This window comes from Nycticebus coucang, chromosome 7 (assembly GCF_027406575.1).
Source record: "Nycticebus coucang isolate mNycCou1 chromosome 7, mNycCou1.pri, whole genome shotgun sequence".
In the NCBI taxonomy this organism is placed as follows: domain Eukaryota; kingdom Metazoa; phylum Chordata; class Mammalia; order Primates; family Lorisidae; genus Nycticebus; species Nycticebus coucang.
Genome location: NC_069786.1, coordinates 126,391,927 through 126,407,861, shown reverse-complemented (window position 1 = coordinate 126,407,861; position 15,935 = coordinate 126,391,927). Strand labels below are relative to the sequence as shown.

Sequence of the window (15,935 nt, the reverse complement as noted above, 5' to 3'; positions counted from 1 at the left end):
GAGGTATACTCTGAAAATGTAAAATATTAGTTGCTTTCCCATCCTGCATTTATATTTTAATGAATTGGTAAGAAAAAGAAAATTTTTAATTAAAAACAAACCAGGATGTTGGACCTTTTTGCTATTCAGTTGAACAAACATTTATTGATCACCTCTTCAGTGATATTTTCCTTTGGTGTATGACCAGTTACTCTTTCAAGTCTTTTTCATAAAGGAAAGCAAAACAGAAATCTCTCTCTGGCATACGTTCTCCTTTAGATACAATCATATAGCTCCTATTGCATCGTATCAGGTAGATTTTGCTGCATAACCAACCATCCCAAAACTTAGTGATTAAAATGAAAACTACTTACTTAGCTTATGATCCTTATGAGGTGGCAATTTGGGCAGGTTCAGCTGGTCACTGCCAGATTGACTAATGGGCCTAGAATGGCCTCAGCTGGCCTGGCTTGCTTTGCTCTGTGTGGTGTCCACATGCTTGTTCGCATGACTTCTGGGCAAATTTCACTGACGTTTTTTGACATTGTCTCTTCCGTTGTTTTCAGGGACATCTTTCTCTACTGATTTCCCTCCTGTCTTTCTTGAAATTTAGTTATCTGTCCATTCATCCATTTGTCCATCCACGTGTCCCTCATCAAATGCTTACAAGGCTCTGTGCTACCCAGGGAGCAGTTATGCAGGAGGCAGATGGGGTGAGGTAAGTGCTGGGGAGAGAGAGCAAAACTCACAGGGAGCTGCGGAACACGATGAGGGTCTCCTGATGAGCTCTGCTCTCGGTTTCCTCTCTTTCTTGCTCCTAAGTGTTACGGTTATTCAGAATCCCAACCTTGAACTTTCTTCTTCCTCTGTTCACTTGCCCCAAGTGGTATCACGTACAATTCAGTTCCCGTCCCTATGCGTATGATTTCCAATCCATATCCTTTAGTTCATATCACTCTCCTGAGCACTAGGTCTGTATATTTGACTACTGAACAATTGCAACAATATCGCAACTTATTATGCACAAAACTGAACTCATAATCTTCCGTTAGGAACTTCTTATTTATTTATATTTATTTTATTCTTGGGAATTCATTGAGAGTACAAAGAACCAGGACATAAATTACATTTATTAGGTAAAATCCCTCTTGTAATTGTGTCCTGCCCCGCAAAGGAGGAACTTCTTTCCATAGTTTCCATTGCACTTGGTAACAACGCTCTGCACACTGATCTCTGGCCTGGAAACATGGGGAGCACATTAGAATTATAGCTGCTGCTTATGAACAATTGCTGTTACAGAGTCACTGTGCACAGTGCTTTGCATTTAGCATCACAAAAACCAAGTTGTATCTCCAGTCCATGAGTGCAGAAGTGAAAGGCCAGGGTAATTATTAGCCCTAAGTTCTACATTTTAGTGTGCAGAGATAAGTGTTTAAACTCAATTCAATTAACATTAAGTCATACAGAGAAGCCATATATACATACCTCAAAGCCCACAGACATATTTTGTCTGCTAGAGAAATGATTTATAAATGCTTTAAAATAGACAAGTTTCAAATAAGAATCTGGATTTCAGATGTTTCTTGAAAATTCATAATATCTTATAACTGGCCCAACATTTTGAATTGGCTGCAGATGATGGTAGCCCTCCTTTTAGGAAAGAACATGCTTTCTGCAGTTTGCCACAGTCCCTGACACTCTCTATCGCCTCACACCTGGCCCAGATATCAAAATTATCTCTGGCATTTGAGTTCTTGACTCCTTAACATTGTTTCTCTGGGCTCTGTCCTTTTTTCATTCTACCCTCCAAGTGGTCTCTGAATTGACAGCGTAAACTCATTCTCTAATTTGTTTCACATTCTTTATTTTTATTGTTATGATTGGGCCCTTGCAATCTTAATTTCTCTAGTAAATACCCGGTTTCCTTCTTCCAGTCTCAACTTCCTCTCATTCATTCTCCACATTGTCTGTAATTAGGGTGATAAGAAAGGCAAATTGATATTCAGTAACTTCAGAATAAAATGGAAACTAGTAGAACACATAAGACCATTCATAATCTGGCCTCGGACCCTCACTTCTGTTCACTTTCCACATTCCTCTTGGCCTTATGGAAATACTGGATATCTCAGAGCAAAGTCATAACCCCTTATGTCTCCTTTTTTCTTTTTCTTTTTTTTTTTTTTTTACCAGTTTTCTTTTCTACTTGAACTGTTCTCTGTGAGTTATATTAATATCTATAACTGAGTCTATTGGCATAAAGCTAGAGTGATTGCTTTTCTAAAATTCATTTTTTCCTTTATTTTGACTTGATCAATATCAAATTGGAATTTCTTCTTTTACCAAGACACAAACAGAAATAGAACATAAGTCCTGGTTGTGCTTACACATCTCAGCATCTTCTTGGCTGGACCATCATTCACTTCATTTCTGTGCAGCATAGCAGAGTAATAAGAGCTTGGCCTTGGGATCCCAGCTCTGCCATCTACTAGCTGTTTTGTCTTGAGCATTCTTCACATTCTTGTTTTACTGTCTATCTGTGTTTAAAGTATGGCTACTAATAGTTCTTTTATTCTACTATTGAAGTAGGGTTAAATGAAACAATTCACATAAAGGCTTAGCTCCACCTGGTGCCTATCAGCCCCCAGTGGATATTAGCTGTTGCTCTTCCTATAGGGTTATTATCTTCATTTCATTCATTCATTCAGCCTTGGACTGAGGACTGTTGTTGTAGGAATTTTGATAAATATTTTTTAAACCCACAATGCCTTTATAAATAAAATAATTTCAGCCCTGTTTTCCAGGTGAGGTAGTGGAAATTGAGCAGGGTGGGACTTCATGCCATGGTCACCCAGTTTGCTGGGCATGGTAAACACAGAATTCAAACATGAGACTCCCCGAGCCTTACTTCCCTGACTCTGTATGTGCGTTACATGTGTGAGCTTGTTTGGACTGGCATGATGGAACGCCACAGACGGGATAGTGTAAACAACAGAAGTTTGTTTCTCACAGTTCTGCAGGGTGGAAGCTCAGGGTTGATTTCTTCTGGGCCTGTCTTTTCTGCTCACAGATGGTCACCTTGTTGCTGCCCCCCCCCCCCCCCCGTGGCCTTTTCTTTTTGCATAGGCCTTTGTGCCCACAACTCAGCTGATGAAGACACTGGTCAGAATCCCCCAGGGCCCACACAAACAACCTGGTTTCCACTCAGTCATCACCTCTCTAAAGGCTGTGTCTAGGAACAGCAGTCTGCTGAGGTATTGGGCGTCAGGGCTTCAAAATAAGTTTATTCAACCTGAGAAAACTGACTAAAAAATACAAATTTTGGAGGGATGCAGTTTACCCTCATGACATTGCTAATCTGATGCTTAAGCACCTGAATGGACCCCATGGAGAGCCATATTCATATTCCTCTCTTCTCCCAGGGCCCAGTAGTTCTGAGTACTTTTCATTTTTATGCTCCTGACTTAGGTATGAACTTCTTGTTCCTGAGTTTTCTTATCTTTGGTCCTCCCTAGATGTTCTTTCAATCAGGTTGTCACCTATCTTAATCTCAGAGCATTTTCAAGGACCCAGTTCCTAGGAAAGCTTCTCTTCTCTGTTCTGAACTAAAAGATACCTGTCCCCTTCTGTGGTCATTCTAGTGCAGGAGAGAGAGAATCGAAATGTCCACTTGAATTTGATTTCTGTTTCTGAGCATTGACATTTAGGATTTTCTTGTTTATCTTGAGCTGTTATTTTGGGTAAACTAGCACCTACCCTTGAGTGTGGAATTTATCCTTAACCTGAATTTCTTTCTTTCTTTGTTTTTTTTAGTTTTTGGCCGGGGCCATGTTTGAACCCGCCACCTCCAGTATATGGGGCCAGCACCCTACTCCTTTGAGCCACAGGCACCGCCCTAACCTGAATTTCTTATAAGGATATCAGTTGTTCCACAAGGGCTAACCTAGGGAAAAAAAATTTACTTTCAGTATCACATTCAATGAGCAAATGAAAAGGACCTTTTATGTTTTAAATGGCTATGCTACATTTTCTAGGCAGATAATATTTAATTTTATTTTGTTCAAAATTATATTTGAGGTATTAAAATTTATTTTTTGAGAGTAACATGTTAAATAATTGTTGCTAACTTATAGTGCTGTCATGTATTGATAAATGTTTAAGTGTCTTCGTTCAGAGTCAGATGGAATTTATCTGGCAAAGGATAGATTAAATCTACACAGGGCTGCAAAGAGACTCTTCAGAGAATTCAAGTATTATTAAAACTGATTGTATAAGACATTTTTAATATGATTTCTAAAATTTGAAAGCTACCAGGATCTTTATAAAATGTCGAGTATCACTGGATTTCCTCACTGGAGGGAAAATTTCTGTATTTCTATACTGTACAGAGAAATACCAAGTTGATTATCCCAATTTATGAGTGGCGCTTCAGGTAAGTAAATCTGGGATTTATTTTTGTTTATTTCATATAGTCCCCGTGTTTTTAACAATAACAAAAATTGTTACTATTGCTAGGAGTTCTGTATAAAGCATAAATGTAAGTTTAAATTTGGATAAGAAAAGTGATATGGATTATTAGAACACAAACTATGTATAATTATTTAACTTTTATTACTAAAATTTGAAGATGTTTAATTTTCAAACGGTTTTTAAGTATTCAAAGAAGTTTCATTTTTCATCCAAAGTGTTCTGGTAAGTACAGATACCTACATGTATGCAGACATATAGACCCACACATAGATGTGTGTGTACTTTTTTAACTTGAAAAATGCTGAATCATACAAAAAATAAGATAAAAATGACTTATACAGTAACTACATTTAAGATTCAAAAATTTAACAGACTTCCACATTTTATAGTACATAACATTTATTTGTGTAGTTTTTTTAAGAGATAGTCTCCCTGTGTCACCCAGGCTGGAATGCAGGGGTGTGATCATAGCTTACTGCAGTCTTGAACTGTCGGGCTCTAGTAATCCTCCCACCTCAGCTTCCCTAGTTGCTGGGATTGATTATAGGCATGAACCACTGTGCCCAACTCATTTGTTGTAAGTGTACAATTTAATGCTTGTCAGTAAATTTGCAGAGTTGTGCAGCCGTCACCACAATCTGATTTTAAAACATTTCTATCAACCCCAGCAGACCTCTCCTGCCTGTGGGCAGTTAATCCCTCTTTCTAGCCCAGCCACAGGCAACCACTTAGCTACTTTCCATATCTATAGATTTGCTTTCCCTGCACGTTTCTCATAAATGGAATTATACAATATGTAATCTTTTATAGCTGGCTTCTTTCCTTTACTGTAACGCTGCTGAGGTTCATCCACGTAGCTGCACATGTCAGTGCTGAGTTCTTCCGTGTGGCTGAACGGCGATCCATTGCACCAGCAGACCACTTTCCTTCATCCATTATAATAAACAGCTGTTAACAGAAGGACATGGGGAGCAGGGGTTTAGGATGGAATAAGGGACGTCTCTATTATTTACCATTTTATGTGGTTTTAATTTTTAAATTTAGGATTATGTCTTATTTATTAAAGCAAAGTAAAGAATATATTCGCCTGGAATCTGTACAAAATACCTCTGCTGATCCAAATCTCGCTTTAGAGTTACTTTTGGGAAATAATTTATTTTTGGTATCTTTTTAGACTATACACATGTGTACATATGCACATATAAACATATTTATGGACACATATGTATATCTGTCTAAGCAGTCATGTATTTTATATGTCAGCAAGAAATGGAGTTATAGGGCTTAATATTTTAACCTTAAGTTACCAAAGTTGCGAAAAACAAGCTGTCTACTATGCTGGGGCTCGTGACACATCTGGAAACTGTTATATGTGTGGATTCCTGGGTTAATCAATACGCAGTGGAGAAAAGTGAAGATCTGCAGATTCAGTTTATTAGTTATTATGCGCAAATGTGTTTTCATGGTTTTAAACCCCTGCATGTTTTCTCATAGGCTACTTTGGGTCTGCTTGTGAAGAAAAGGTGGATCCGTGTGCCTCATCACCATGTCAGAACAATGGCACCTGCTACGCGGAGGGGGTGCATTTCACCTGCAGCTGCAGCCCAGGCTTCACGGGGCCAGCCTGCACCCAGCTCGTCGACTTCTGTGCCCTGAGCCCGTGTGCTCACGGCATGTGCCGCAGTGTGGGCACCAGCTACAAATGCCTCTGTGACCCAGGTTGGTCCCACCCACAGACTGTAAATCTTTTCTCCCCAATCTCCAAAGACTGTTTTTCGTTAGCATGTGAGCAAACGTCAGCCCACAGAATGTGGAAACAGAAGTGAATTCCTCTCATTTATGACACGATTTCTCTCCTGGACTTACGCTTGGCAGTAGAGTGCCCTTTCTCCTTTTCACGGGCAATTCACATTCACTGTAGAAAAATGAGGAAATACCAGTAAGCAAAATGGAGAAAAGGAAGACAAGCATAAGCTGATGATTGACTAAATATTTTTTTTTAACAATTTTCTATGTCTTTGAATAGCTTTCCCTGTATTCCACACCTTTTGCTACTTACTACATGCCTAAGTTAGCAAACTATATTTTTCCATTTTAGCGTGTGTGGCAGGCACAGTGCGATCCATTCAGCACGGTGCCATCTATTAACATTCTTACTTGGTACACAGCATGTCGCACTTCTGGCTCCTTGTGTAATCAGTCAGATGTTTTACTATTTATTTTCCAAGCGCTGTCTGCATTTGTATTACTGATTTTTAATTATGAAAGTTCTGATAACTCAAAGTCAGTGATTACTAGTCAAAATTTGTGTGTGCACAAACTACTAGTGCAGTGTGAGCAGAAGGCCCGGGACAGTCCTTCTTCTCCTCTCATTTCTATTCCGCACACGTCCCCATCCTTGCACGAGCTGGCTCTTTAGAATGCTTTCCAGCGCAGTGAGCCCCCCACATGCCCCTGCCCTCTCAGCGTGCTGGCCAGCACCTGGCTTTGCTTGGCCGGTGCCCTCTATCTGGAATGCCTGCTCTGGCTCACCCCTTCTCACCTGGCAAACTTCTCCTTCTGGGGCTGACTCGGCTTCCCTTCCTTCACTTTCTGGGTTTTTTTTAAAATATTGTGTTAGTTATCTTTCTATGAGTCTCTCTTCCTCTTAGGGCTGGGAGGAAGTGTGTTGCATTAACAGCTTTTGTATCAACAACAATCTCCCTTAGCCCTGACTCAGGCAGCATTAATCTTTCTAGGGTCTGAGCTGGGTGCTTCAAAGCTCTGATTCTTTCACTGCTGCATTTAAAGCAAGGCTCGAAAGGCCTCTCAAGGCTCAGTCATGTGCCTGCATCCACACACCCTGGAAGGGGCTGAGGCTAGATACCAGTGCAGGTGATCCCAGCCCAGCCACCCCAGTCCTGGCCCAGAACTTGCAAAGGGCACATCTCATACTCACATACTCATAACCCCTGTGAAAGGGGTTGGTGGGAAATGCAACTTGGAGTTTGAAGGGTGTTGAAAAGCCTTTTGTCACATAGGCTCTTAATTCTCCGATTTTCTAAGCAGTTGATATTTTGCCAAATGCCTTTTTCCTCTCTGCTCTAAAATAGAGGGAAAGGGGCTATTTAATCTTCTTGGAAACAGTGTTAGCAGTCAGGATTGTCCCAAGAAACGGGAGGGCGAGATGGGATAAGAGAGAGACAGAGAGAAGGAAGAAGGGAGAGATAGAGAGAGAGAGAAGGGAGAGAGAGAGAGAGAGAGAAGGGAAATAGAGGGATTGGTTTATTTGAAGGAACTGGCTCATGCGGTTGTGAAGACTGGCAAGTCCAAAATCTGCCTGTGGTCTAGCAGGGGCCCCCAAGCATCACACAGCCTTGAAAAGAACCAAGACGTGTGTATTCCATTCCCTCAATGAGTGTGACACCTTCACTTACTAGGCAGCCTTCTGGGACCGCCTTGGAGTTGTGCGCGGGCTCTCTCCTTGAACCTGGGAGGTGAAACTTCCTCCAGAGAGGATGCTTCCTCAGATCGTTAGGTGGCTGCATAAAATAAAAAGGCATCTTAACATCTGGCAAAAATTTACATTTTAAGAGGTGAACATGACATGTCTGTGAATGGGAAATTTCTCGTCTTAATCTTTTGGAGCATGTAATTGCCTTACTATCAGTTTGCATAATAGAAGAATCTCATAAGAATAGGTGAAATGGGGTGTCTAGGTAAGGAGCGGCAAGCCTGATCATCTTTATAGAGAGCAAAAGGGTCTTATTTCATAAAATGGCAACAGATTGAAATCATGTCAGGTTGATAATTAGTTCCCATCTGACAAAATGCCATTTTGATTACTGCAAATCAGATTTGCCAGGTGCTTTATTTTCAGACTTCATTTTTAGCTTCATTTTAGGCGAGGGATTTCTGATGGGATTTTAATATTAAATGATAAAATGTCAGCACTGAGTAATCACTGAAATGTTATTTTCTGGAGATGGTGCTTGGTGATAGGCCACCCGTTCTCTAAGAAATTACAAATCAAAATCTCCTGAAGATTGGGGCAAGTGAGAACTTGGAAATGCTGCAAACACTATGAGGTGGAACCTGCCCTTGCCCCTGTAGGTGGGAGCTGCAGTTTCTACGTGTCCTCAGTACAGTGGTGGCATCTGGAGATGGCCGAGTGGAGAGTTAGTGCTGCAGGTGCTGGTACTGGGAGGAATCTCTGGTGGGAAAGGAGATGGTTCACCTGAGTTTATTGGTCTTGGCTCCTGCTTAATGCATATGAGTTGTGAATTATTTACTCTAAACTTGTTTGTTGAATTGAATGAACCTTGGCATTACAGAATGTGACTTAAATGTTATTGTTAAAGGTATTAAAGGTATGGGGACTTCGAGGATTTTTACATGGAAATATGTGTACAGGCATTCCCCACGTTACAAACATCTGATTTATGTACAACTCACATTTACGAACATAGGCTATTGCAGGTAAATGTACCTCTTCCAACTTACATACAAATTCAACTTAAGAACCAACCTACAGAACCTGTCTCCTTGGTAACCCATGGACCACCTGTATCAGTTATTATGTTATGAATGTTTTAGTTACTTGACAGTTCCATGGCAGTTGGGATCCCAAGACTAGATAGGGGAGAATTGCCTACCAAGTTCCTCTGCTGATTTTTCTCCACCGAAAGGCTGGTAACTCAGTTAGTTCATCCAAATATATACTCGAGTGTAAAATGAAAGAACTGAGACCTTTCCAAATGAGATTTTTTTGGAAGGGAAATTATTTTTATAGGAATTTTACATACTATTTTTTTTTTTTCTATTTTCTTCATTGCCTTGCATATGAGCTGCATTTCTGGTCTGTATGGCCCCAAAGACACAGCTGGCATTGCATCTTTCTGTAAACTCAGACCTGGCAATATCAGTACCCTGACAATATCTGCCTTTTTAAACAGAATCCAAGATAGGACTCAGTGGTCAGGATTTTAATAGCAGTTGAACAGCAATAAAGAAATTAAGTTCACTTACAAAGGAAGGCATTTAGCTCACTAATGAATGCTTTTAAATGCATTTAGATTTTTGGATGAGTACAGTGGATAACTTTCATCTTTTATCAACCAGAAAACTTTATCTGGTTCACTAGGGTGAAGACGTTCTTGTGTTTAACATGCTTTTGGAGGTTGATCTGCATATCACATTATTCTTGAGCGTTGCAGATTGTATTAAACATCTTGTTCCCTTTCCCCAGATCCTAATCCTCTTATCATACGCTTCCTCTTTTTGTATTCTAAAATATCGTATCAGTTATCTCCATCTGGAATAATTCATCGCAGCTGAAATACTATTACCTGGCTGCATCTGCACATGTCTTTTTTCTCTGAATTACTCAAATTAAAGCCTCAGGGATGGTGGGACTCTGTTCTTACCTTTGTTCTCTACATTCAACTGGAAACTGCACTCTGGTGATTCTCTTCCTCAGATAAATGTTCGATCCATCTTTTCACCATGCAAATTCAAGCCCTCACTTCCACTTGCTAGAGCTTCTGTCTTTTAGACTCTTCTTGACTGTAATGTACACCAAATACTATGAGAATAATCTGTTGGAAACACATATCTGTTGGTGTATCTTTCATAATCTGCATAAGAGAAGTTTTAAAGCTACAATGACATCATGATGACACATCAGGAGCTGACCTGGTGTCACAGCTGGGCCATGGTGTCTTCTGCTGGAGTTAAGGACATAAACAATCTCACAGAAGACTGATACTAGACACGATCACCCTGAGGCCATGATAAAGCAAGACAAAACAAAACCACTTTATGGTTTTGTGTGAGACAAAAACAAGGTCATCCTTGTAAGGATGTACCTTGTAAGAGTACATGTGAAATTTACCAGGCATAGAAAATAAATGTCTTAACACAATAAATAAGAAAATGTCGTTCAGGTTATGTTAACCAGTTTGATGAAAATATTTCAAATTGTATATAAAACCAGCACATTGTACCCCATGGTTGCATTAATGTACAACACTATGATTTAATAAAACAAAAAACAAGGTCACCATGCAACCCACAAAATAGCAAATATCCCCTTTTTTCTCAGTTCTTAGTGTCAAAAACATAAAGCGGCAGCTGTTTTTTTGCCAGTTACAGCTTAGGTTTGCTCTAGCCTGCCCACGGGTCCCCAAGCATTGAATTGCTCCCGCTTTCTGACAGGATCCAACTTCTGCTCTAGAGCGAATCCTCCCCAAATAACCCAACCAGAGGTCAAATCCTTTAATAAATCCTATTCAGCACCTTCTTACGGAGACACTGCCTGGTTCCCCATTGTATGCACACTTCCTTACTGCGTTGACAATAAACCCAACTCGGTCGGCTACAGTGTGTTCCTGGTGGCCCTTGGTTGGAGTGCAGTGACAGAACTTAATTAAAATGCTCAAAATATTAAGGATGGCAATGGATTGGATTTTTATGTTACCAGTAGTTCAATCAGAAATTCTAATGAGTTGGACATTGAAATACTGTTGGGCACTGTGGAAGTTTGGGTGAGGGGAATTCAGAAAAGAGTAGATCCAGCTGGCTGCAGGAGGAGGAGCTCTCAGATGTGGTCATGGGTACTTAAGGCTGAGCATGCGCACGGGGCAGACTGGCTGCAGGAGGAGGAGCCCTCAGATGCGGTCATGGGTACTTAAGGCTGAGCATGCGCACGGGGCAGAGTGGCTGCAGGAGGAGGAGCCCTCAGATGCGGTCATGGGTACTTAAGGCTGAGCATGCGCACGGGGCAGACTGGGGGAGGATGATGATCCTACGGAGTTTGGACAGTGGAGTCCTGGGGGCGTTTCACATTAGTAGGAGTATGTGAACTGCTGTGTGCTTCTGACAGACTATTTTCATGGTATGTGGTATCATTTTATTTGTTTATTTGTTGAGACAGAGTCTCACTTTGTCACCCTGGGTAGAGTTCCCTTGCATCACAGCTCACAGCAACCTCAAATTCTTGGGCTCTGGTGATCCTCCTGCCTCAACCTCCCAAGTAGTTGGGACTACAAGTGCCTACCACAATGCCTGGCTGTTTTTTTAGAGCTGGGGTCTCGCTCTTGCTCAGGCTAGTCTCAAACTCCTGAGCTCTAGCTCACCTCTGGGAGGTGAGTGGATTGCTAGGATTACAGGCGTGAGCCAGCGTGCCTGGCCCTATTTGATCATAGTGAAGAAGAGTCCAAAAGACTGTAGGGAGATCTAGCAAGTGGAGGCTGGGCTCAAACGTGTGCAGAAAGGATGGATTGGACATTCATTTGAGGAGTAGAATCATCAGGGTTTGGTTGTTGCTTGAATGTAGGGAACAAATGTAAGAATGGAGTCCAAGGACCCATAAGGCTTTGATTTGGGTAATTCAGAGAAAAAAAAAGAAATTTGCAAAAGGAAACTCATTAGGAGCTTGGGTCCAAGAAAGATGGCTATGCTTGTAAAGAGTTTTGTTACTTGGGGCTGGAATGTGGGAATGGGGCTGAAAGCAGGGAAATAAGTAGCGTCCCTGTGGGATGGGTGCCAGAGAAAGCTGTGGAACTATCCCGATCAGTGAGGGTAAAGAGGAAGGGGAAAAAATAACGGGAAAGTTGGCGAGTTCTTGCTTCCAGGTGGGAGCTGGAAGCCAGCAGTAGGAGGGGATGGAGGAGCTGCCTTCTGCCGGGAGGTCTCGGGCATGGGTGCTGCCGTGGGAGTTAGGGGAGGGAGTGTGGGAGGGCACTGCCCCGAGTGTGACGAGCCAGGTCAGGATTCCAGGACACCGAGGTGCCCGTCCTGAGGGGGCTTCAGAACTGCCGCATAGCCATTCTTCTCCACTTTGTTGGGTAAGTTTTGGGGGCATTCAGGTAGAATTTGTGATATTTGCCTTCTTTAGGCTAGTGACCCGAGGGATTAATACAAGGGGAGGAAGGATACTGCTAATGAGTCGAGGGCATTGGCGGGGGTAGCTTATGGAATTTTTATGAGATTCCTGATGTTAAAAATCTGTTCATGACACTGCTTTTTCATCTCACTTTAAATGGCTAATCCATGTGTATGGAAGTGTTAATCAACTGGCCTTTAATTATAAGGAGTTTCTTCTTCCACCGTACCCTGACTTCCTCTCAGTGTTCAAAACATTCAGAGCTCATTCTTGGCTGAACTACTGTTGAAAAGGTGTGAGATTCACCTTCCAACAATAGGAGTTAGCATAGTATGTGACAACAGCAGAAACCATTTTGCATCATCTTACCTGGAACGAAAGTTGTAAATGGCAGCTGATCACAGTTTGTGTCACCAACCCCTGGGCGTCTGAGGACAGCTCGACTAGAAGCCCAGCCAGCACATCATTTCAAAACACTCTTGTCAAGCTGATGGCCCTGGAGGTCAGGTGGGGACTTACCCAAGAAGTATTTTTGTAATGAAGCCATTGACTCTTGTTTTGTGGTTGGAAAGTATTATGATCCAATTGCTAACCTTATTTCTGCTGCTGAGAATGTCTGGGAACTGGAATTGAGAACTGAAATCCTCTACACCTCACTTTTCTTCCTTGGTGTGAAAGAAAGGGCATGAGTTTAGACTTGAGGAGAGCTGAATTTAAGACCCAGCGTTGCCCTGAAACAGCTGTGCAGTTAGCTGCCCTCTATCAGCCTTACTTCTCTCTTGTCTAAGATAGGGATAAACACAACTGGCGTGTGCAGCTCAGATGAGGTGATCCACTTTGAAACCTGTGAAATGATGGAGCAGTGGTAGAAATGCCAGATGTTCTTTATCCTGGGAGAGACCACTGAGGAAAGTATTAAATCTGTGCTCTGATTCTTTTCATATGATGTTCAAGATTGGAGTTGGCCTGGAGGTGGGCCCAGTTTTCTTGGCAATAGTGGGCATACTTTGGCATACAATAATGGGTGCCTATCCAACTTCTGAATTGCTCACTGCCTCGACTGTGGCTTTTGGTGCCTGTAGTGATGAATATTTAAGGGCCAGGTGCTGGGCAAAGCTCTTGTACCACGTTGGCCCCTTGAACCCCCATAGTCCTTAGTCCTTAGAGACTTGGTGGTTGCCACCATTTCTCTGTACAAGACTATAGAGCTGGTTAAGGATGAAGCTGGGATTTGCACCCAGGTGATTGGGATCTAGAGCCTCTGTTAGCTCAGGGGAAATAAAAAGTGGGGTCAAATGATAACCTTGACTCACCAAGGGCAAATAACTGACCGAAAACTGAAACATGTAACCAGATTTTCTAAGCCACAGTTGTCTTAGCAGCCACTTCAAGGTGACACATTAAACTGGGATTCATCAGCCTCCTTGAGTTGGCCCTCCTGACTCAGGGAATGCTTTTACCCCGGCTGGCTTTGCCTAGAGCAGCTTCCATCTATGAAAACCTACTGCATGGAGACTGTGAGTCCCACACCTGACACATCTTTTCTCTTACTAATAGTATTCCTATTCTTTTATTTAAGGATCAGGTGACTAAGGCATGGAAAGTCCGAACAACAGGAGGTAGAGGTGATCTTTTAACCTTGGTTTTAGCCTAGATTTGCCTAACTATAAAGCCCTTGCTCTCAATCAACTAGCTAGAATTCTCACAAGCCAGGTTAAGTCTGACCCTGGGTCCTCATTTATATTCAAGCCATTCACAAGAATATGTTTGTTGGCTCCCCTGCTCAGCACTGCTGCTGGGATGGGATGCTACATGGACACCTCAAAGCCTGGCTTGAAAATTGGCCTTGACTGTTGTTCAGTGAGTGACTTTTAACCAAAAGTAGCTTCTCACTTTGTAGCACAGAGACATACAGCTCAGACTTCTAAGGAATTGACCTGCTTGTGGGTATGTGGGGCCTTCTCCCATCTTTGCTTCAATCTGAAGACCCATAAATCTGCTGCTTTGAAACTGATGCTGAGGGTTTCTTGTGACTAAGGCTTGTTGATTTCATTTGCCCTGATGTCTGCTGGATGTATCTAATTAATGACACCATTCTTCCTGGGACTAAAAGAAAGAAATGCAGACGTCACTGCTTGACAGCTGTGCTATCCTTCAGTTCAGGTGGTTTCTCTTGATTGGTGCTTTTCACTTCTGGGGTCCCCAGTGACAACTTGCCATTTTTCTTCCCTTCTCATTCTCTGAAAGCTTCCTGTATTGATTGTTGTACACCATGGACTCCTTTGATGTTCTTTCTTTTTACCTGACTCTGGTAATGTCATAGTTTCTGAAATGTTCTTTCCTTTGCACATTTGACTTTTGTTGTTTTCACTTAGCTGCTTTGAGATAGCTTTGATGTCCTTCTTCCCCCCAGGGTTGGCTCGGTAGAAATGATTTGTCATCAGTGTTGACAATGGAGGATCTGCCCGCCTCACAGCCCCAGGATTGAAAACCCTGTAACAATGAGCCATTATAGGTGATGTCCGAGAGGCACAGAGAGCCTGCATCCTGAGCCCCAATTAGACGACCAATAAGGAGATTTGTGCGCGTCCTACTTTCTTCTGGCCTTCTAGCTTTCAGTGTGCTTTTAAATTCTTTATTTATTTGGATTTCTACAAAAACCTTAGAATAATGCCCTGTATTTCTTCCATTGGTTTTCTATCATGCCCATTAATTTTCGATTTCAAAGCACACTGTGAGAGTTGCTGCATTCACTGAGTGCTTTTGTAGAATTGCTTAACTTTTAATGAAGATTTAGAGCTTTTAGGTTTGCCTGAAGCAGATTGATATGTAACCAGTTTTTTTTTCTAATCTCAATATATTGTCAGCTCAAAGCAGATTCTGATTTTGTACAGCAGCACGTCCTAGTCTGTCTGACCCAAGTGCTTCCTTAGGCGGTGCCACAACGCTCCATTCAAAACCCACTTGGCTTTATAGGAGTTGCCTAGAGATATCCTTGGCTGGTTGGACTGAAGTCTTAATGATCTGTTGATGATTACAGGATCATGCTTCATTTCTGTGCTTCCAGATGGTTTCTGATGGCGCAGATCAGAGTAAAGGTCTCAGGTCTCATTCGTTAGTAAGGTATTCATTAGATAAGCCCAACTAAAAGTGGATCTGAACTAACGGGTTTCTAGTACCTTTTGGTATGATTTGAGGAGGACTCTCCTTTATCTATTACCCCATAAAGTAACTTTTTAACATGTCTCTTATTACCTAAAAGTTTACCTCTGTGATTTTATTCCTTTAAATTAGGCACTGTCCCTAGTAATAAAACTTTTGTATTAGTTAGTTATTGGTGTGTAACAAACCACTCCAAAACTTGTTTTTTAAAAATTATATATTATTGTTTAAGATTCTGTGGGTTGATAATTTGGGCAGCACTTAGATGGGCTGTCTCTTTTCTGCTCCATGTTCTTACTAATGACCTTGTGGTCAGCTGGAAAGTCAGCTGTGCAACCGGCCTACAAGACATTTACAGAACATTTTACCCCAAACCACTGAATATACATTCTCTTTATCAGCACATGGGATATTCTCCAAGACTGATCTCATCTTAGGCCACAAAACCTCAACAAATTCCAAA

General features: G+C 41.7%; 1 protein-coding gene across 3 annotated transcripts in view; it reads left to right on the top strand.

The window, feature by feature from the left end:
* The window catches only part of DNER (delta/notch like EGF repeat containing), a 334,821-nt gene that overhangs the window by 271,916 nt on the left and 46,970 nt on the right, over positions 1–15,935 (top strand). For all 3 annotated transcript variants that reach the window (XM_053597823.1, XM_053597822.1, XM_053597824.1), the window contains one exon: positions 5,941–6,165. In XM_053597823.1, the coding sequence (XP_053453798.1) occupies positions 5,941–6,165 (225 nt within the window). The remainder of the gene's footprint in view (positions 1–5,940; positions 6,166–15,935) is intronic.